The 23,232-nt window shown below is 52.2% G+C and overlaps 1 protein-coding gene across 11 annotated transcripts in view; it reads right to left on the bottom strand.

Annotated features, from left to right (window-relative positions):
* Positions 1 to 774: 774 nt before the first annotated feature.
* The window catches only part of CLSTN3 (calsyntenin 3), a 32,062-nt gene continuing 9,604 nt past the window's right edge, over positions 775 to 23,232 (bottom strand). For all 11 annotated transcript variants that reach the window (XM_069581389.1, XM_069581394.1, XM_069581395.1 and 8 more), the window contains 11 exons: positions 22,731 to 22,843; positions 19,491 to 19,653; positions 18,191 to 18,247; positions 17,345 to 17,502; positions 17,071 to 17,219; positions 10,053 to 10,279; positions 9,598 to 9,768; positions 8,433 to 8,578; positions 8,023 to 8,158; positions 1,757 to 1,959; positions 775 to 1,663 (listed from right to left, as the gene is read on the bottom strand). In XM_069581389.1, the coding sequence (XP_069437490.1) occupies positions 1,523 to 1,663; positions 1,757 to 1,959; positions 8,023 to 8,158; positions 8,433 to 8,578; positions 9,598 to 9,768; positions 10,053 to 10,279; positions 17,071 to 17,219; positions 17,345 to 17,502; positions 18,191 to 18,247; positions 19,491 to 19,653; positions 22,731 to 22,843 (1,664 nt within the window). In that variant the 3' untranslated portion in view covers positions 775 to 1,522. The remainder of the gene's footprint in view (positions 1,664 to 1,756; positions 1,960 to 8,022; positions 8,159 to 8,432; positions 8,579 to 9,597; positions 9,769 to 10,052; positions 10,280 to 17,070; positions 17,220 to 17,344; positions 17,503 to 18,190; positions 18,248 to 19,490; positions 19,654 to 22,730; positions 22,844 to 23,232) is intronic.

Here is a 23,232-nt window from a genome sequence, read left to right on the forward strand (position 1 = left end):
CTCTGTCCATGAGATTTCCCAGGCAAGAATACTGGAGTAGGTTGCCATTTCCTTCTCCAAGGGATCTTCCCAACCCAGGGATCAAACCCGAGAGCATTGGCAGGCGGATTCCTTACCAACTGTGCCACCTGGGGTAACATGACTGATACTCTAAGCCCCTCATCTCACACACAGTAATTAAGACCTGGGTCCCTGGTCTTCCCTGGGGCCAGGACACCATAGGAAGGATGCTCCATCTACAGTGTACTCTTCTGAAATAACCCCATCTGGTTCCTGCCCCTTCTACCTGGGGGACACCTCTCAGAGCCCGTTCTCTCTTACAAACAGCAGGACTGGGACTTCTCTGCTGGTCCCATGGTGAAGACTCTGTGCTTCCGCTGCAGGAGGCACAGGTTCAATCCCTGGTGGGGGAACTAAGAGCCCACAGGCCGCAAGGTGTGGCTGATAATTAATCAATTAATTAATTTTTAAAAGGGAAACCCCTTTTTAAAAAACAAATAGCAGGGTTGCCTGCCCTCTCCCCCTCGACTCCCCTGGGGCTGGGCACACAGGCACCCCAGGTGAAAATTTTCAAGAGATGGGGGTGATGACAATGTCCTCCACAAAGCCCTGGCGTATGCAGCATCCCCTCAACTGTTTGTACTCTTCCCGGGGTGCAGTGGGAGCCATCCGATCCTGGCCACAGCACCCAGAAAACCAGCCCTGCCCCTCACTTCAGCTCAGAGACCCCAGAGCGGCCACCCACAGAGCGCCCACCAGGCATCAAGCAGGCCAGAGGCAGCTGACCAGGCTTTTCTCCAGTTGTTTTATTTGAAAACCCTAGGGTGTGTCCCCTCCCTCACACACCCACCACCCAACCCCCACTCCCACCCCAGGACGTGACAATGCCACACGCACACAAGGTTGTGAGCTGCACACGGAACACAGGGGCTGCGCTCACGACAACATGAAAAAATATACATTATATATAATCCAGCCGGGGCCCCCACCGCACTCCCACCCCTACAACCCGGCCACAGCCAGGCCTCAGAGAGGCGGGGACAGGAGAGGAAGAGGAGGGAAGAGGGCCAGGAGAGGAGGGGATTCCCAGAGTGAAATGGAAAGGGGGGGGGCTCATTAAGAGAAGCAGAGAATGCCCGGCCAGGGGGCCCCATGGACAGGAGAGAAGGTAAGGGCAGGGGACAAGGTTTCCTTCAGTCCCTCCCCCCCCATATAGCACATGGCCGGTGGGGGAAGAGACAGACGTGGATCAGCAAAGGGGGTGGCTGCCTGGGGACAGAGAAGGCAGCCAGAATCTCCCACACCCGGGAGTAGGAGCCCAGAGGTACCGAGCGGGGGTGGGCTGGGAGCTGAGGGGGAGGGGGCGGGCTCTGGTGGGCCCCCGGATTCTGAGATTAGGAGAGGACTCCTAAGAGCTCTCTCCTCCACCCAACCTGGTCTCTCTCCTCTAAGAAGGTCCTTCTGTCTCTTGGGTGTGTGTCTCACCGGGACAGAATTCTCTGTCTGGGGAGGGGCAGAGTCCTCAGTAGCGGTGAGGGGGGGTCTCAATGATGCGTCTCTCATCGCTGCTGGGCGAGTCGGCTGCCTCCGAGTCGCTGCTGTCCTCGTCGTCCGGCTGGCCACCCGCAGCGCCCGCCACGCAGACCTGCCGGCTCTGATAGGACTGGGGAAGGGTGGAAGCGGGGTGCTCATTGGGAGTCTTCCTGCTGGGAGTGCACCCCAGCTGCACCCTGACTCTGCCAGGCCCCCCACTCACCTCCATGGGGTTCACGATAATGGTGAGAGCTGAGTCATCCCAGAACAGATCAGGGTCCTTGGGGTCGCTGGAGGCCCCGGGAGGCCCGCTGGCCCCCGAGACGCGGCGGTGCAATGAGTGGATGCGCACGAGACCCAGGACGACCATGAGCACCAGGAAGCCCACGCACACCACAATGATGAGGGTCGCTGCACTGGGGACCACTGCAGAGAGAGCCAGGCACACCTGAGCCAACTCTGCCGGCGGGGGAGGAGGGAGGGGATGGCAGGAGGGCGTCAGGGACCTGGGGAGAGGGCATCTCTGAGCAAAAGAGAGGGTCCATGATGGCCCAAAAGAGAGGTCTCCACTGTAGAAGCTGGAAGAGAAGCAGAATCCCACGGGTAGAGAATCTGCCTTCAATGCAGGAGACCAGGGTTCAGTCCCTGGGTCGGGAATATCCCCTGGAGGAGGAACTGGTAACCCACTCCAGTATTCTTACCTGGGAAATCCCATGGACAGAGGAGCCTGGCGGGCTACAGTCCAAGGGGTCACAAAGAATCAGACTCGACTAAGCAACTATCACTTTCTCTTTTCACTTTCACCCAGGGAAGGGCAGAGACGGGGAGGGAAGGGGGCGGCTGGAGGGACTGAGAGCCTGAGGGAGGGAGGAGGTCTGCACAGGAGGAAGGGCAAGGGGAGGAGAAGGGCCCTCAGCCCAATGTTGCCCTGAGTGGTTCTGGGCTCGGGAGACAGGGCAAGGCCTGGACCCTGCGCAGGTCTTCTGCCTGCGCCTTCCCTGGGGACCACTCAGTCCAGGAAGGAGGTCCCAGGAGCCCAGAGGGGAAAGGAGAGAGGTGGCCACACAGGATTGATGATACAAGAGGAGAGAATGTTCTCCTTCATTTGAAGAGGAGAAGTGGGCTCCAAGCGTGGCCTGACACCCAAGGCTGGGGACAGGACCAAGAGATAGAAAGCAGCCCCTTCAAGTACCCACCTGGACAGAGCTCACCCCTGCTCCGTGATGCCTCCCGTCTCCTTGTGGGCTCGAGCCTCCTGGACACCAGAGGCGTCCTGGACACTGGGGGCGTCCTGGACACTGGGGGCGTACTGGACACCAGGGGGCTCTGCTCCCCTCGGGATGCACCCCCCATCCCCTGGGCCCTGTCGTGCCTCTGGGCCTGCAGCCTCACTCTGAAGCCCAGGCTCAGCGGGGCGTGGACCCTAAAGGGCAGGGAGACCCAAAGCGGGGCGTGCACCCTCACTCGGACCTTGGAGCTGATGGCGGCAAAGTACACGTGCAGACACAGGTACACGCCCAGGAAGAGCGTGTGGGTGCACACCTGGACCAGGGTCGCCACGCCCCGCACCCGCGCCAGGCCTCTGCCGGCCAGCACGCCTGCCCGCACCAGCCACCTGACGGCCTGCTCACATGGCAGGCCAGAAAGGACATGCCTGAGAGTCTCCATCAAGGCACAGCAGAGCCACACGTGCAGCGCCACCCAGCTCCCCACCAGCTGGGCAGTCCAGGCGAGCCCCTGCAGGACAATGTACCCTCCACAGACCTGGATCCAGACAGCCACAGAGGCAGCAGCCATGAGCACAGTCTTGCCCAGCTCCTGCACACACATGGACAGCACACGGAGAAGCAGGAGGAGGCAAAACAGAGGAGCCCACAGCCCCACGGACAGCAGGTGGAGGTAGAGACCCCACAGGCGTGCCCCCAGGCCCAGTGCCCTCACGGGCAGCTGGGTGACTACACCCCACATGGGTGCCCACTCCTGCCAGCCACGTAGGAGCAGCGCCTCACTGACCAGAGAGGCTGTGTAGGACCCACACCTTGGGTGATCCCGTTGCTGAGGGGCTGTTAGTATATGCGTCTCACTCACACGCACGCGCACACACACACACGAGTTTACCCACAGCCTCCGAGACTCACGTGGCCAGAGACGGAGCAGAGCACAGGGAAGCACACAGCATGGGGCACACCCTGGTGCACACGCGTCCTCCAGCAGAGAGTGCACGCACACGCCGCCACATGCTCCAGAGCCAGCCCGGTGTGGAAACACAAGCAGGTGTGGGAGCAGCCGCACTGGCCTCACGCCTCCCCGAGGCCGCCCTGATGGTGCTCTGCCAAGTCGGTCCCCACTCTGACCCGACCCATAGCCCATTTGGGGCCGATGACAACTGACTCTGCAGAGCAAGGGAGGTAGGTTCCCTGGGCGCCGGCTCTGGGGAGAGATGAGCCTGGCTGAATGAGTGTTTCTCAACTGCCTGGGGGTGGAGGAGGAGGAGAGGGGAGGCCGAGCTGGCCTGTCGGCTCCTCTGCAGGAAAAAGCCCCTCTCGGGTCTCCAGGTCGGTGGGGCAGGATCCCAGAACAGTGACCCCCACCAGCAGAATGCCCCCGTAGCCAAGCCCAGGCTGTAGAAGTAGAAACGCCTCCTCGGGGTGGAGGCCACTGCGGGTGAACTGGCTCCACAGCCACAGTGACGAAGAGCCAGAGCTTCTGCTCTGGGCCCTAATCAAACGCATCTGTCCCTCCAAGCCCCTGGCCTGGTAAAGGAGGTGACAAGCTGACTGCCGGCCATCAGAAAGGACCACAGGAAAGACCAAGTGCAGACACTGCATGTGCAGGCAAACAAGCACAGTTAATTAGTTTAAACTGAGCCAGGAGGCCAGGGACATGGGAGGATTTTTAAGTTAGCTACGGATAGAAACCAAGAGTTCAAGAAACATCATCAACCTTTCTTACTGCATTAGCTCCAAGTAGTTGACTCTGGCCTCGAGTGACCTCCAAGGCCAACAGGAAGGAGTGTTTGAGTTCTAGCCAGTAGCCCATGTGAAACCCCTGGCTCTGTGTGAGTGTAAGGCACCGTGGATGCCCTGTCCACAGCCCTGCGTGGAGCCCCCTTTCTGCAGAGCCTGGGGAGAAACCTCCAACCGGAAACATTGGTGGGTCCCATCATATGACGTTCCTATCTGCTCAGATTTTCTCCTGTTTCAGCTCCAAGGAAGCTCAGGTCCAAATTCTGGCCACTCAAGCAATTGTTCAGTATCTCACAGCATGTGTTTTATGAACTGACTTATCCCCTGGCTTCATCTTCTTCCATCATTGTCCTTTCTGCCTCACGTCCAACTTCATTTTCTATTCTCATCCTAGTGCACTGTGGGTCTCTCCACAAAGTCTCAAATACTTGTAGGTAACAAAGCAAGGAAATAATTCCTAACTTGACTGCACATTGGAATCACCTGAGGACCTTTAAAAACCCACTGAAGCCTGGCTCCCCACCCCAGACCTTCTGATTGAACTGGTATGGGATGTGGCCGAGGCACTAAGTGTTTTTACTGCTCCCAGGTGATTCTGATGTGCATCAAAATTTGGCAGGACTGGATAAATCTTGTCCTCATCGCTCATCTTACCCTTCTCAGGCAGCATCGTTCTCTCCAAACACAACCCCCCAAGCCACCTCCCCCACCCCGCCCCCAGTTCTCACACTCTTGTTCTCTCTAATGTCCATCCAGACTCCCTTCTACCCTCCAGGTTCAAGGTCAAGCTCTGAATGTGCCAGCAGGCCTTCCTTGGCTGACTGTGCCAGTCCACACTGAGCTCTTTCCTGGTGCGCTTAGGCGCTTCAGAGAAATGAGCCTCCCATCCCATTGGAGAGAATTCTCTCTCTTCCTCTTTTGCATGGTCAGAGTAGTTTGAAATCGCTCAACCACAATTCTGTAACTCCACTCTCAGGGCTGGAGGGAAGGGAGAGAAAGGGGACACTTTGAAGAGTCAGGAAAGGTACATGGACAAAATGGATCTCCTGATAAGTTCAGGAGCTGTCAATCACCAAGGCCCTCGAGTGAACTATGAACTCTGTACCCTACTTAGGCCAAAGTCAGGGGAAAGGAAAAGCAGGCTGCCGCTCTCAAGTGGGATCTCAGAACACACAGCGAAAACAAGGATGAGAGTTACTGAGCCCAACAGCAATGCCAACCAGGACCCACTTTGAGCCTAATCTGAGTGGTAGACCCAGTATCCAACCCCAACAAGGTTGAGTGGGATGATTGCCAAGGAAAGAACTGGAAGAAGAGCTAGGGAGTCATGGCCCCAAAAGCCCATTTAACAAAAGCAGGTCGAGTTCCCTCACATGTCTCTCAAGATTGTGTGAAGCTTCCTAGAACCTTGCAGCTTGCTTATGCCTTACACTCCCTCCTCACCCCTACTTCCATCTGCTTTGCTGTAGGCATCACAGGAAAACAATTAAAAGGTGTCTGCCGTTGTTTTCAGGAAGAGCAAGGGTGAGGGGAGCCAGTCCCAGGGAGAAGCAAACACAAGAGACAGCACAGTGGGGGCCGCTGCCCGAGGAGAGGAAACCAGACTGAATTCTGAGGGGTGCCCAGGAGCCAGCCTCAGTCAGAGACATCCTGGGAAGCCCTCAAAGGCTCCCCCAAATTAGGTGCAACTATAAAGTGATGGGACTTTTTTTTTTAAACATCTAAGATGGAGAGGATATGAAGCGTGATGGCTAGGGCACAGGTTCTGGAATTCTGCTGGCTGGACTCGAATCCTGGCTCCACTATACTTTTGCTGTGTGATCTTGGATAAGGTACTTAACCTCTCTGGTCTCTGTTTCCTTGCCTTTAGTGGGGATCATTCTAGTGCCTATTTCATCTGTTGTCTGTAATGACTCACTGGGTTAATAGGTGTAAAATTCAAAGGCAAAGTGCTTGGCACACCAATGTGCTCACTAGTCTTAATAATTACACGGTTGACAAGAGAGCTGTCCTTTCAGGGTAGGGCTCAGTGAGTGACCATGACCTTGTTCCAAGAAAGTGTGTTTGGAACTCCTCAGGGAATTGCCTTCAGAGCCTGCAACTCGCCTTTTGACTTTTTGTTAATCTCTTTTATTTTGGCTATGCCTCTTAGTTCCCCGACCAGGGATCAAACCTGTGCCCCTTGCAGTGGAAGCACAGAGTCTTAACCACTGGACCGCCAGGGAAGTCCCTGACTTTTCCTAATACGTGACACATCTCTGCCTTTCCGGAGTGAGTTTTACATGTACAAACGCAAAATGCTATCCAGAGCCAACTCTGACAAAAGTGGATTCTGATGTTGGGTAACACTGAACTAGGCCAAAGGCAAGGTATGTCCTGAAAGTAACAAAAATAAATGCATCTCATGAACTGAGTTTGAAAGCAATGCTAAAAAAGGGATTCCAAAAATCACTTCCAGCAACATCAGAATCATTGCAGTTTTTAACAATGTGAAGACTCAATTTATAATATTAGGTGTAAATATTAGGTTACAAAATAGTTTGATCTCATGTTTGTTAAGAAAAGAAAACAGTCATATAGGCAAAAACTGGGTTGAGACCCTATTAACAATGGGTCAACTGTGGTGGAATTATGGATGACTTTTCTTCTTTACACTTATAGTTTCTAATTTTTCTATAATTAAGCATTTCAAATCATGAATTAAAAATTGCATCACTAGTAAGCAACCCTGGCCAAGGAACAAGATGGCTCTGAAGGGCATCAGTCCATTTGGATGTAACACTTCACATGTTTGCATATTTTGTTTCAGAAGTAGCCTTATGACTTTATGCTGCTGCTACTGCTGCTAAGTCACTTCAGTCATGTCCGACTGTGCGACCCCATAGACAGCAGCCCATCAGGCTCTGCCATCCCTGGGATTCTCCAGGCAAGAACACTGGAGTGGGTTGCCATTTCCTTCTCCAATGCATGAAAGTGAAAAGTGAAAGGGAAGTCGCTCAGTCGTGCCCGACTCTTAGCGACCCCATAGACTGCAGCCTACCAGGCTCCTTCGTCCATGGGATTTTCCAGGCAAGAGTACTGGAGTGGGTTGCCATATAGCACATAATTTGACAAGCAATAGCACCAACCTTATTTAGAATAGAAACTGTATCTACCTTATAATTGTATTCTTAATGGTATTGTCGACAGCATTAGTATACAGTAGGTGCTTAATACGTGATAGTGTCACTACTAAAGATCCCGAAGTCCGGGGCCGACTTGATATTGGCAGCACCAACAACAAAGACTACACCCGCACTGACCATCAGCCGGGATATGAGTGACCCTGTGATGACCCGGGGCTCGCGCTCTCCACTAGGGAAAGTGAATGAGCCAGGGGTGAAGGGATTGGATCGGAACCATCAACCACGCCAGGTTTCACAGAATCCATGGCTCCATCCCTTCCTCCTCACCCACCACCCCCAGAGGTGGGGGGAGGATGCTTGTGCCCACCTGCCCCCTGGCCCCACCCAGCCTTACGTACTGGAGTTGCGGTGGGAGCTGGCCAGGCTGTGTCCAGCCATCTCAGGCGGTGGCTGGTGACCGCGGTGCAGAAACTGCTGGGAGCTGAGCATGTGGCTGGGGTGGGCCACCCGGTTCACGCTGTGCAGGACGCTGACCTGGGGCGAGCACGGGCTCAGTGGGCACGCTTCCTTCTCCCCAGCCCTCGGAGGCCTGTCTCTTCACCCCTGTCCCCCCCACCCCCGCCCCGCTCCACCCCCACCCCCGCCCCAGCTTCCCCTCCTCTACCCACAGCCTGGGTCCAGGAGTCCCCTGCCCGAGCTGCAGTTTCCATTCCCAACCACCAGGGGGCTCAGTCCGCACCCCCATCCCGGCTCCTCGCCCGGGGAGGGAGCGGAGGGGGAGGGTTGGAAGGGAGGGGGCTCGGGTTACCTCCACGATGAATTCATTGCTGGAGTAACGCCCATTCATTTCTGAGCAGGAGAGCCGGAACTTCCTGGCGTAGAGGGCTGCTCCGTGTCGCAGGCGATAACGTGCCTGCCTCAGGATCTCTTCGTACACGGTGATGCTCTCCACCCCTGGGAACCGGAGGCAGCTCAGAGCAGGAGCCAGTGAGGAGGCCCGGGGTCTCTCTCCCAGGCTCCCACCTGTTGACACCCCTCAACTCAACAGGAGTCCTCAGAGGGAGAGAGGCTCCCCAGCACCCCGCCAGCTCTGCCTGACTGGGACAGAGAAACCGAGGCTCCATTTGCCCTCCTTTGCAAGCTGGAAGGAGGGATGGAGAGAAGAAAACAGGGACGCATGCAGGACAGAGGGAGGAGGCAGCAGCGGGGAGACGGTGAGGGGCAAACACAGAAGCCCTCCATGAGGCTCTGGAAGGGAATGGAAACAGGAAGGGACCAGCCACCCCATCTTCTATTCTCCCCAACAGAGGGTCCTTTGGAGAGGAGCAGGCTTCCCTGGAAAGCTGCCAAGTCATTACCACCAAACTTTAAGAGATGAGCACTTAGGAACTTCCCTGGGGGTCCAGTGGCTAAGGCTCCATGCTCCCAATGAAGGGGACCAGGTTCCATCCCTGGTCAGGGAACTAGGTCCCACATGCTGCAACTAAGAGTTCCCAGGCTGCAGCTAAAGAGTCTGCATGCCACAGCTAAAGACCCCGCATGCCACAACTAAAAAAGACCCGGCGTGCCACTAACCAAGACCCAGCACAGCCACATAAATAAATATTAGAAGAAAAGAAAAGCTATGCTGAATCCAAGAGATGAGTGAGATGGAAGACAAAGAAGATGGTGAGTAGCAAATGGCCAGAGAATAAGACAGCTCAGGCAGAGCCTGAGCCAGAGAAGAGTGGAGCCCAGAGCGGAGGTGAGCCGGGCTGGACAGAGACGCTGGGAAAAAACCATCAGGATTCCTAACCCCGGCCCCCACCTCTAGGGACAGTCTGGAAGCCAGAGGACCTCCAGGTGGGGAAGGTGCAAGGGGACACTTGGTCACATTCCTGGGCCTGGAAGGAGGACCCTCTGGGCTCCCCAGAGACTCGGTCATGGACGGGGGTGTCCCAAGAAAAGAGGACCGCCTCTCGGGCCCCACTGACCGGCAATGGTGAGGTAGGCGGATGTGTTGGTGAGCTCCAGGCCTCGCTGCTGCAAGGATGCCATGTCCAGGAGCAGACTTTCCCGCTCGGGATCCAGGTCATCCCCCACCAGGGAGATCTCACAGCCATCCAGGTTGTGCACGATCTCGTCTGACATGCGAGTGTCTGTCACTGGACGGGAAGGAGTCAGGGTCAGGTCAGAGCTGAAGGGCTCACCTCCTGGCCGCTCCTCCTCCCCTTCCCAGGTCATTCCCTGAGAGCTGCCAGCATCGCTGTCAAGAAGGTCACTACCTGACAACCTCCTTATACCTGGGGGCCTCCCACCAGCCCTCCTTCCCAGTAGCCAGGTGTTCTCGAAAAGCGAATGTGGGGCGACACTGTTCTCATGTCCAGCTCCAGATTTTCTCCTTCACGTTGGTTCCAGACACCGACCCCTCCCTGGGAGGCATGCTTACCTGTGCCTTGCCAACTCTCGTCCTTTTTGGCCTCCACCTGGTGTGAAATGGAGCAAGTGATCTGAAGGTCAGGGAACAAAGGAACCCCCTCCGGTCCCTCGAAGTCCACAGCTGGGCGGGCAAAGTGAGCAGTGCCGCTCAGCAGGATCTGGGGGGCATCCGGCTGTAGCACCACCACGTAGCCCTCCACTTCAGGGATGGAGACACAGGACTCCTCACTGAAGCACCTGCATCAGGAGAGGGGAGGGAGGCAGCCTGTGAGCCCAGCACCCACTCCCTGATAATCTGTAATCTGGCCATCACTTGGGACCCCCACCTCTGCAGAGAGCACCCCATGTCAGGGAGGGAAAGGGGAGGAAAGGGGGACAGTGTCTCTGCAGACCACCTACACACACATACAGCAAAGCTGGAGGGGGCAATTCCCTTTCCCAGGAGGAGGCCACTGCAGAGAAGGGGCAGGGGCAAAGGTCAGGCAACCCTGACCTATGACATCACCAATGCCCAATCCCAAGACCATAGAACTGTATTTTACAAACTGAACTTACAGAAATATAAATACATACACAGCTCTTCATCTAAGAGCTTTTTTGTTGCTTTGATTTTTAAAAAACGTATTCAGTACAATTCCCTTCCTGGGTACCTATCTAAAGAAAATGAAATCACTGTCTCACGGAGAAGGAAACAGCAACCCACTTCAATAGTCTTGCCTGGACAATCCCATGGACAGAGGATCCTGGTGGGCTATCAACCATGGGGTCACAAAGAGTCAGACGCGACGGAGTGATTGAGCACACATTCAGCGCAGTTCCCTTCCTGGGTGTGTGAGGGCTTCCCTCATAGCTCAGTTGGTAAAAAATCCTCCCGCCTCCCGCAATGCAAGACACCCCGGTTTGATTCCTAGTCAGGAAGATCCACTGGAGAAAGGATAGGTTACCCACTCCAGTATTCTTGGGCTTCCCTTGTGACTCAGCTGGTAAAGAATCCGCCTGCAATGCAGGAGACCTGGGTTCGATCACTGGGTTGGGAAGATCCCCTGGAGAAGAGAAAGGCTACCCACTTTAGTATTCTGACCTGGAGAATTCCATGGACTGTATAGTCCATGGGGTCACAAAGAGTCAGTTATATATCTAAAGAAAACAAGTATGAGTATATATGGGTATATATCTAAAGATGAAATCACTATCTCAGAGCACTAGCTCCACCCTCATGTTCACCCCAGCATTACTCACAGTTGCCAAGACACAGAGACCACCAGAGGGTCCGTCCATAGGTGAATGGACCAAGAAGATGTGACATGTAAACAGTGGAATACTATTCAGTCTGCCTTTCGTGATGATATGGAAGGGCCTTGAGGGTGTTATGCTAAGTGAAACAAACAAGATAAAGACAAATACCATACATATCACTTATATGGAGAACCTATCACCTTCTTTTTTATATTTTTGGCCACACCAAGTCATGCAGGGATCCTGGTTCCTCAATATCCACGACCCCTGCAGTGGAAGCTCGGAGTCTTAACTACTGGACTGGTAGATATGTGTCAGAAAATATTCAACAACAAAGGTGGGCTGGGAGTGGGAAGTGTGTCAAAGGATGTCCACAAAACTATAATTCAAAAGATACATACACCCCTGTGTTATGGCAGCACTATTCACAATAGCCAAGATGTGGAAACAATCTGAATGTCCACTGACAGATGAATGCATAAATTAGACGTGGTACATATATACAACGGAGTACTACTCAGTCATCAAAAACCAAAACGATGCCATTTGCAGCAACACAGATGCAGCTAGAGAGTATCACACTAAGTGAAGTCAGTCAGAAAGAAAGGCAAATACCATATGATGTCACTTATAAGTACGGGCTTCCCAGGTGGCACTAGTGGTAAAGAACCTGCCTGCCAATGCAGGAGAGCTAAGAGACCTGGGTTTGACTCCTGGGTCGGGAAGATCCCCTGGAGAAGGGAGTGGGAACCCACTCCAGTATTTTTGCCTGGAGAATCCCATGGACAGGGGAGCCTGGAGGCCTATAGGCCATAGGGTCGCGCAGAGTTGGACACAACTGAAGCGACTGAGCATGCACACAGGCACATCACTTATATGTGGAGTCTGAAATATGACCCAAATGAACCTATCTGTCAAACAGAAGCAGAATCACAGACATAGAGAATAGACCAATGGTTGCCAAGGGAGAGGGGGTTGGGGCAGGGATGGAGTGGGAGGCTGGGATTAGCAGATGTAAGCTTTTATATATACAATGGATAAACAACAAGGGCCTGCTGTATAGCACAGAGAACTAGGTTCAATATCCTATGATAAAGCATAATGGAAAGGAATATTAAAAAGGTATGTATATATACGTATAAATGAATTACACTGCTATACAGCAGAAACTAACACAACACTGTAAATCAACTACAATTAAAAAAAAAAAAAAAGGACATCCTCCTCCCAGGTGTATCTTCCACTCATTTGGTCCAGCACCAGAGAAACACTCTTCAGTAGGCAAGCTAATCTGACCATCTCAGACCGCATCCACCGTCCCATGAAGCGTCTCTGGCCTTGGTGCCAGACAAAGCCTCCCAAGAGCACTAAGTCCTGAGCAACCAACATCACAGCCGCTCCAGAACACACTCCCAGGATCTCCTCCAGCCAATCTGAGGGTTATCCCCAGAGCACTTGCTGCACTGTGAAGCATTTTGCCCATATGTTTTCACTTAACCTTCTTTCACTGCTCTTGGACGGAGCAGAAGCCAAAGCTCCTGGGTCAAGCATCTTGGCCACATAAGAAATATGCATCCCAGTCCAGGCTTGAACCCATTCTTCTCATTCCAAGTACACGCCTTTCCACTAACCCACAGCCACCATGTGGAACCTGGGTTTGCACAAATCAAATTTATTTATAAAGAAGTGTCTCCTTGGAATTCCCAGGCGATCCAGTGGTTAGGACTTGGCACTTTCACTGCCGTGGACCTGGGTTCAATCCCTGGTTGAGGAACTAAGATCCCACAAGCTGCATGGTGCAGCAAAAAAAAAAGGGGGGGGCACAGAGCAGGGCTTGCGGTCCACCTGCCTCAGCTAAGGGAAATTATTTTTCTAAAAGGATTGTCATTTGTGTTACTGAGTGAGTCCAGCTTGACTACTGGAGCCAAATGGGAGAAGGCATAACCTCAGCAGATATAATGAATGCAGAGCCCCTGAAGGGACCAAACCCACAACCTGCTGAGTTCCTAAGGAGCAGGGCCTAAGACAGTCCACACAGTCCCAGAGAGACCCGATCAAAGCCTCCTGGGAAATAAGTCCAGCTGACTCCGGAAGCACAGCCTCCAGCAGATATTCCCACTGTGATGGGTGATCCAAAAGGGGGCCAAAGGGGACCAGGGGGCTGGCCTCCAGCAGACTTTCCCACTGGGATGGGTGTTCCAAAGGAGACCCAAAGGGGACCAGGGGGCTGGCCCTGGCACTGATGATCTGGTCGAGAAATTAGAATTTCTACACAAACCTTCAAACAAGAGCCAACATGGTCACCATCACATAAATGGAGCACATGCAAAACCCAGAGCGTTCAAAGTGGGAGAGGTTATTCTGGCTGAGATGGGAGTGGGGTATTTGGTCAGGGAGCGTAAGAATACTGGGAAAACGTAGCAAGCGACCCAGCCTTTGAAGGAAGTAGAAAGTTGACCCTCGAGTGGATGGTGCAGAGCACACGGAGGGGAGTAAAGGAACACGAAGCAGGAAAGGCTGGGACAGATGGTTCAGGGCTCCGAGCGCAATTTTGTGAGCGGCAGGAGGGAACCACAGATGTCCTCTTCAGCAGGGAAGTGTGAGGATGGACATTTGGATTTCGGATCACTAACCTAGCCTTTGGGTGGAGGTGGAACTGAAGTTAGAATACTAGACAGTCACCAGTTTGGAGGCTATCTCAAGAGGCCAGAGGAGTGGGCATGACAGCCTGCTGGAGCCATAACACAGACATGGGGAAAGAGGAAGCAGATACCAGACACGGGTGCAGAGGGGTCTGGGTGACCAGATGACTGACGGGGGTGGCGCATAAACATAGGGAGGCTCCAAGGCAGGTCAGAGGCCGCAAGCCAGGGTGACCGCAAGGACAGAGACACCGCCACTGAGGCAGAGAATTCGGGGGCAGGGCTGGTTCAGGCACTGAAGTTCATTATTAAGCTTTAGCTCGTTTGTTTGAGGTGTGGGCAGAACTTCCCAGACAGAGATTACAGCAAGCACGTAGAAATTCAAGAGCTAGGGAGAGCGAACAGAGCTAGAAAAAAAGATGCGGTGGCCATCTGTTCAGTGGTCAATGCCGTGAGGAGACGGGCTTTCCAAGAATTCCAGAAAGATTAAAAAAAAAAAAAAAACTTAGGGAAAACCTACATTGACTGAACAGTTGCATGTGAAAGTGCTCAGTCGTGTCTGACTCTGTGGACCCATGGACTGTAGCCCACCAGGCTCCTCTGTCCATGGGATTCTCCAGGCAAGAATACTGGAGTGGGTTGCCATGTCCTCTTCCAGGGAATCTTCCCGACCCAGGGATCGAACCCAGGTCTCCCACATTGCAGGCAGAGTCTTTACCATCTGAGCCACAAGGGAAGCCCAAGAATACTGGATTGGGTAGCCTATCCCTTCTCCAGGGAATCTTCCCCACCCAGGATGGAGCTAGGGTCTCTTGCATTGCAAGAGGATTCTTTACCAGCTGAGCAACCAGGGAAGCCCCTCAATGAGCTGTTAGTGTAGCAATAACCACATGGAAACCCTGAAATGGAAAAATGAGACCTCCCTCCCTCTTAACCTCACAAAGGAAGAAGGCCCCACCCCTCTACTAAAGGAAGAGCTCAGGTTCCCAACCCTCAGATAAGCCTCTTCCCTGGTAATAGGTCAGAGTAATCCAGATTACCTGCCAGGGTAATGAATGAGTGAAGTCGCTCAGTCGTGTCCAACTCTTTGCGACCACATGGACTGTAGCTTACCAGGCTTCTCTGTCCATGGGATTCTCCAGGCAAGAATACTGGAGTGGGTTACCATTTCCTTCTCCAGGGGATCTTCCCGACCCAGGGATCGAACCTGGGTCTCCCACATTTGAGGCAGACGCTTTAAACCTCTGAGCCACCAGGGAAGCCCAATAGGTCAGAGTAATCCAGATGAGCCAGTCAACAGAGAGGGCATCAACTCCCGCCTTGTGGGGCTGCCCCTTGCAAAGCTCCATCCTAAGCCAGAAGACAGAGCCCTCCCTCTGACATGGCCCCTAAGCCTGTGAAAGAGATGAGATCAATTCTTCGTCCCTGAGGGATGAAGACCTTGGCACCTTCAGAGCTGGGTGAGAGCCCTTTAACAGTTAGAGTTCTCACTGGAACCTGGCGGGGCCCATCCTGAGCACTGATCGTTGTCCACGAGAACTCATCTGCCCATAGCCTTCAGCTCCACACCAGGACCGTACCCTATTCCCCAAACCCGGCCCCGTCTTCCACAGCTTCAACTGGGAGGCTTGACAACCATGCCCATCACTCTCCGGGGCTCAGAGCCTTCTCTCCAAACCCGTTCCTGCCAGGATAAGGGCAAGTCAGAGATGCTTCTCTTCAGACAGCTTTTGGACAAACTGAGGCAGAGCAGGGGAGAAGGGAACCCAGAAACCCTGAACTCTCCATTGTGTGATGCTCCCACTAGAGGGCAGTAGCTCTTAAAACTTCCCTACAAGCATAAAGGGTGAAAATGCCTTCAGGTAACACGTGTATACCCGTGGCGGATTCATGTTGATGTATGGCAAAACCAATACAATATTGTAAAGTAATTAGCCTCCAGTTAAAATAAATAAGTTTATATTAAAAAAATAAGTGGTGAAAATGCCTTCAGGTAATAATCTTCCCTGGTAGCTCAGACCGTAAAGCGTCTGCCTACAATGTGGGAGACCCGGGTTCAGTCCCTGGGTCGGGAAGATCTCCTGGAGAAGGAAATGGCAACCCACTCCAGTATTCTTGCCTGGAAAATCCCATGGACGGAGGAACTTGGTAGGCTACAGTCCATGGGGTCACAAAGAGTCAGACGTGACTGAGCAATTTCACTTTCACTTTCACTAAGTGTGCAGAACAGGCACTCTGCTGGCATTTGATCTGAACTCAGTATTGTTTGCTCTCACAACAATTCCATGAGTTAGATTCTATTGTATCTCTGTCTGATGGCACCTTCTCAGTACTAAAAAAGCTAGTAAGTAAAAACTCTGTATCCATAACTCTTGTGTTTTCATGACCCCTCAATCAATCTGTATTCTTAAATAACTAATATACTTAAGGGCTTCCAGGGTGGATCAGCGGTAAAGAATTGCCTGCCAGTGCAGGAGACATGGGTTCAATCCTTGGGTCGGGAAGATCCCTGGAGAAGGAAATGCAAGCCACTCCAGTATTCTTGCCTGGAAAATCCGATGGACAGAGGAGCCTGGCGGTTGAGTCCATGGTGTTGCAAAGGAGTCAGACACAACTGAGCAATCAAACCACCACTCCTGGCGCCCAGTCCAGGACCCTCCTCTGTCCCCTTTCACATGTCAGCACAGAGATACAGAGATTAAAACTCCTAAATGCTGGAAGTGTGCTTTGGTGGGAAGAGTATGTGTTAGCTGCTCAGTCATGTATGACTCTTTGTGACCCCATAGACTGTAGCCCGCCAGGATCCTCCGTCCATGGCATTTTCCAGGCAAGAATCCTGGAGTGAGTTGCCATTTCCTACTCCAGGTGATTTTCCCAACCCAGGGATTGAATCCAAGTCTCCTGCATTGCAGGCGGATTCTTCACCATCTGAGCTAACAAGTGGAAAGAGTAATGAACTCATAGTTGAAAAATCTGAGTCTAGTCCAGACTCGTCTTGCTGCATTGCTGTGGCAACTGGACAGGTCAGTTTTCCATCACTAAAACCAGAGGGGAGGGGATGCATTACGTGCCTAGCCGTCGATGGCATCTAAGGCCAAAGAGTTCTGACACTGTCTGGCTCTGTGACTTGCCCACCCACCAGACACTCACTTGACGGCAGTGGTGAGGCGCAGGGGCCTGACGCCAGGCGTGGCAAAGCGCAGAGTGTTCATGTAAGCCACATGCTGCAGGGCATGGTTGAAGGTCTCCACATCATCCCCCTCCAGGGTGAGCAGGGACTGCGAGGGGTTCACGTGGACCTGGGCCCCAGACACAGACAGGGCTGAGAGCAGGACGGAGAGGAAGGGAGCCAAGGGGGTGGGGTGGGGCGGGGTGGGGACAGGGAGCATGCCCAGAGGGAGGGGGCCAGAGGAAGGGGCGATACCTTCATGCCTTTGCCCAGGCTCTCGAAATCCCTATAGTCCAGCCCCTCCCGACATGCATAGAGGCACTCGATGACCTCACGGCTCTCCAGGCGGCCTGAGCGCACGCTGAAACCAGCCAGGTAGCCGTGGAAGTAGTGGTGGATCGGCAAGGGGTCTCCTAGGGCAGGAACACAGGGGTGGACGGGAGGTAAGAGGTGACAGAGGGGAGGGTGGAGGAGGCCCCAGGTAGAGAAGGCTGAGAACAAGACAGAGAAAGAGCAGCAAGCTGGAGAAAGAAGACAGAAAGGAGCCAGGTAGGGCTAAAAGAAGGATGGATGAGAGGCAAGGGAGGCTAAGGGGAGATGGGAGAGGGAGAAGACAGAATAAAAACCCGGGCAGAGGGGGACGGAAGGCGAAAAATAGAAGCCACAGAATGAGAAAGGCCTCTAGGATAAAGAGAAGAAGGAAAGCAGGACCAAAGGGAGGAAAGAGACCCAAGGAGGAAGAGGAGAGTAAGCGAAGGAGTCTCCGCGGTGCATGCGGGGGGGCGCCGGCAGGGATGCGTGGGAGCTTCAGGGATGCCCAGCTCTCCCGGCCGCATGGCCGTCTCCTGCCCCCTGTGCTCTGCCACGCGGAAAGCCAGCGCGGGAACCCTGGATGTCACTCTGTGGACAGAAGAGGACACCGGCTCCCAGCCAGCTCCATCCGGCTGCACTCTCTCCGCCTGGCCACGCTGCTCGGAGGCTGTAACCCCGGCGGCGCGCGAGGCGGCAAAGCGCAAGGCCGGGTTGGACCGCGCGGATGCGGAGCCCAGAGCGCCAGGCTGAGATGCGAGCTCTGCAGGCCTCCAGGTCTCACACAAGTACCTGCTGTGGCGTCCGTACTGTTGTCAGCTCCCTTTGCCTTCTCTTTGTTCTTCTCCTCTGGGGGAGAAAGAGCGCCAGTGAGCTCAGGGATGCGGGGCCAGACCGACAGAGAGGTTGGGGAGGTCTTCCGGGGGCTGCCCCCGGCCATGTGGACTTGAACCTCTAACTGAGTCCCAACCCTTCTTTCGTCTTGTCTGAGGTTATCTCAGGCCTCTGTTGTAGACAAAACCCAGATATGCTGCTGAGGAAACAGAAGGACCCTGGTACCCCCCCAACACACACACACCATACAAACCACATGCATTACTTACATACATACACCACACACACACAAACACACCACATACACACATACTAGATACATACACACTACATACACAAACATACGACAGACTATGCAGAGATACACCACACACACACAAACCACATGCACTACACACATACACACACCACGTGTACATATACACCACACACACAAGCATACCACATACACACAGTACATACACACCACTTAGACACATCACATACACAAACGTGCCACATACTACATACAGACACACCACACACACACACTACACACACAAACCACATGCACCTCACACATACACATACCACGTGTACACATACACCACACACACACAAGCACACCACATACACACATACGACATACACACACTATATACACCCCACTTAGACACACCACACATGCAAACGTACCACATACTACATACAGACACACCACACACACACTATACACACAAACCACACGCACTACACACATACACATACCACATGTACACATACACCACACGCACAAACACACCACATACACACACACCACATACACACCACTTAGACATACTACAAACATACAACATACGACACACACATCACATACATGTGCACATACACACACACACACACACACACCATCCCAGAAGGAAAAAATGAAAGAAACAGCTTAAAAGTTGGAAGGTTGCTGACTCTCTGCAGGGTTACTGTCCTCCAGCAGAGGAAAAGGCTGTGAAATCATGATGGGGACAGATCAAAGTATGAAGCGGCTGCAGGTACAGAAAGTGAGATGCTGGTGATGGCCGAGTCAGAGGGGATGACTAGTCCAGCCGGCAGGAGACCAGGGGGCGGTGGTCTCCTCCAGCGGACAGCTTTCCCAGCCTCCCTGCCCAACTTCAGGGAGACGAGGTCATAAGGTCAAGCTGCCCTTGCTCCTTCACCAACCACTCAGCACCTCTACCATGAGCGCCTCCGTGGAGAAGCTCAGTGTTGAGGCGGGGGTACTTACCAGCCCAGCAGGCCCCAATCATCAGCGAGGGCTCCCTTCGAGGCGGGTGGATGAGACCATTGTCGTGGATGAGGGCGGGGTCGAAGGAGATGCCGTCTGCATAGAGTGTGACCGTGGGGAACTCGAGATTCAAAGCATAGTGGTGCCACTCGTCATCACAGACCTGGGAACAGGGAACGGAAGGAAGCCCTCGAGTACTGCATCCCCAGGAAGGAGCCCCTGGCACTGCCCCACCCCCTGGGGGGCAGGAGACAGCCCTTCATGTTCCCTGGTCTATCAACAGGGCTTGCTAGTAAATTGCTGCCAACCCAGCTCAAGGAATCCTTGCCCAGAATGGATCAGGCTCAACCTCATACGTAAACTACCTAAAATTCCACTCTTTCCATAAACCTTTAACTCCATCAACATTCCTAAGAGGAGCACCATTGTGTCCTTTGGCAGGTGCTGTGCATCCTGAGTCCAGACAGAACTAACAGCTATAGGTTTCCATGCAGTCTTCTTCCGTCTCCATTTCCACACATCATTCCCATCCTCAGTCTTTCTTTTTTTTCCTTTTTAGACTATTTTTTATGTAGATCATTTTTAAACTCTTTATTGAATTTTACAGCATTGTTTCTGTTTTATGTTTTGGTTTTTTGGCCCCAAGGCATGCGGGATCTTAGCTTCTCCACCAGGGATGGAACTTGCACCCTCTGTGCTGGAAGGCAAAGTCTTAACTACTCGACCACCAGGGAAGTCCTCCCAACCTTTTTCGTGTGTACTGTTGCAACACCCTCGTCTGAGCACTTGCACTCAGTTCTCTCTGATATCCTCCTCCCATAGTTCCTAAAGGGATTGCCTTCCTTTTTCCAGTGTTTAAATCACTACCAAATTTAATGTTGTCAAACAGTATTCACTAACAAGTCATTATTCTTGAAAAGATTGGATTCTCCTCACTTCACAAATGTTCCCACATATAAATGACAATTATTGAAAAATCATAGCTAATTGCAAATTAAATACATTACTTGTAACTAATCTTTTCAGACGCATAATTAGAAAAATTATTAATATTTTTGCAACAGAAATTTATCTTTAATTGAGAAATACATCCTAAATTTGTGGAGCAACGCCTTCAAAATTTAGAACTCTTTTTTTCAATGTGGAGAATAGTTGGTTTACAATGTTGCATTAGTTTCAGGTGGTGATGTTGTTATTTAGTCCCTAAGTCCTGTCCAACTCTTTTGCAGACCCATGGACTGCAAAACTTCTCTGTCCATGGATTTTCCAGGCAATACTGGAGAGGGTTGCCATTTCCTTCTCCAGGGGTTCTTCCCTACCCAGGGATTGTACCCACGTCTCCTACACTGGCAGGCAGGTTCCTTATCACTGAGCCACCAGGGAAGCCCCAGTTTCAGGTGTACAGCAAAATAAAGTAATTATACATATACAAAAGGATCTTCTTAACATGTGAGTCTGATCAGGACACATCCCAGCTATAAACCTTTCAAAAGACTTCCCATCTCTCATAGCACAAAATCCAAATGACTTTAGCTAACAAAGTCCACTGTACACCTGATCACTGCCCAACTCGCCAGCCTCAAATCAAGTGTCTGCCCTTTTCACTGTGCCCTAACTGCCTGGCCCTCTTTCCATGCTTGGAACATACTGGACACTTTTCTGCCTCAGGACCTTTGCATCTGCTCTTCCGTCTGCCTGGATTCTTCAGGATGAGCTTACATTTCGCTTCCATCAGGCCTTCCCTGAACACCCAGTCTGAGATGACTTCCCCTCTCCTTGCCTCCTATTCTCTACCTCAGTTCCTTGCTTCTTCTTTCAGAGCGTTAGCACAACTTATCTTTTTTATTATGTCTGAAAAGTAGAAGCGTTAGTTGCTCAGTCATGTCTGACTCTTTACGACCCCATGGACTGTAGCCCACCAGGCTTCCCTGTCCATAGAGTTTTCCAGGCCAGAATACTGGAGTGGGTAGCCATTCCCTTCTCCAAGGGGTCTTCCCAACCTAGGGATCGAACCTGGGTCTCCTGCATTGCAGATAGATTCTTAACTGTCTAAGCCACCAGGGAAGCTCTTACTACATGTCTTCTTACTTTTAAAAATCTATCTCCCCAACTAAAATGTATACTCAATGAAGGCAGAGATTTCGTTCCATCTTAGATTGCACTGTATCCCCATAACCTAGCAGAAAGGCAGGGTACTTGTATTTACTAAATCTTTGTTGAATAAACAAGGATAAACAAAAATCGGAAGAGGAATGTTACCAATATTAGCAATGCGGGGGAAAGATCAAGAAGCAGATGGCAGACTATCTCTTTAAAAGAGTGCCTCAGAAAACAGAAACTTTTGTAGGTAGCCCTCAGTTATTGAGTTTGTGGGTTTTCATTCCCCTTTCTCTCTCTTCCATTTCCTGCCTTTTTTCAGCCATTTGCTTACTCAGCCAGTCCACCAGGGCTTACAAGAAAAACAGAAGGAGATGGAAACTCAATTAGTCCCTATGGTCCCTGTGGTCAGCTTGGAGATGAATAAAGAAGAGGCTGCAACTGTTAGCTCAGGAGATTTTTCTTTTTTCTTTTTTTGCTCATTTTATTTATCCTTCATAATCATGAATAATAGTGAGGATTTATATACATATAGGTGTTCAGCTGCTCAGTTGTGTCTGACTCTTTGTGGTCCCATGGACTGTAGCCTGCCAGGCTCCTCTGCCCATGGAATTTTCCAGGCAAGAATATTGGAATGGGTAGCTGTTCCCTTCTCCAGGGGATCTTCCCAAACCAGGGATCAAACCCAAGTATCCTGCATTGCAGGCAGATTCTTTACCATCTGAGCCACCAGGGAAGTCAAAACCCAATCTGTGTACCCTAGGTTACTTATTTCCTTGATTACAACACGCTAACTGCTTGAGAGTTCAGAATCCACACTGCTAAGTTTCCAGATAAGAAAGAGATGAAATAAAACAAGAGGAGATGGATGGTTGGTTGGTTGGGGGCTAGTAGTAATTTGTTCCCTACTTGCTTTTAACCCAGGAGTGCTTTCTGCAGGAGACAAGCCTTCGGAAAAGAGAACCAGAGAATGGAGCTGGGGCGGAAGGCAGGGGGATGTAAGAATAGTCAGGAACTGAAAGTGGAGATTGAAAAAAGGGACACAGGGCAACCCAGAAAATGCCCAGCCCTGCCCTAGGACCTCCTCCCCTGAAAGCAAGTTACACCCACCCAGCTTTCCCATGAGCCTGGCTCCAGCCTCACCTGCTCCAGCTTCCAGAGGAATTTGACTGGCCGGGCACTCTCAAGTAGAGGCCAGTAGAGGAAGGCAATTCTGCAGCCGTGGACAGTCAGTGAGTAGTGAGAGAAGCCGTCCTCTGGGGGCAGAGGATGGGTACAGGAGTCAAACACAGCACTGGAGGCAAGAACAGATTCAAAGCGCCAGAAGGGAGGGCTCCCTGGATTCTCTTTATTCCTTTATTCCTTCAGGAGTCTCTCTCTAATTCTTCAGGATCTGTCACTCTCTCTCCAGCTCTCTCTGAGACTCACACACATACACAGAGTCCAGAGTTGGGGTTTTCTCAGGCATTCTGATTGGCTGAGGGGAGACAGCGACCAGCCTGCTCCTACCCAGATCTTTACTGCTCCTTTGGTTAATACAAACTTCATGGGTAGTGATCCTTTTCAGATCAAGAGAAATGAGCTCCAAGAAGAGGCAGAAATGAAAGAGTAAGTCAAGGCTGAGCCCCTCGGAGAGGGACACCCT

Source organism: Ovis canadensis, chromosome 3, assembly GCF_042477335.2.
Source record: "Ovis canadensis isolate MfBH-ARS-UI-01 breed Bighorn chromosome 3, ARS-UI_OviCan_v2, whole genome shotgun sequence".
Taxonomy (NCBI): domain Eukaryota; kingdom Metazoa; phylum Chordata; class Mammalia; order Artiodactyla; family Bovidae; genus Ovis; species Ovis canadensis.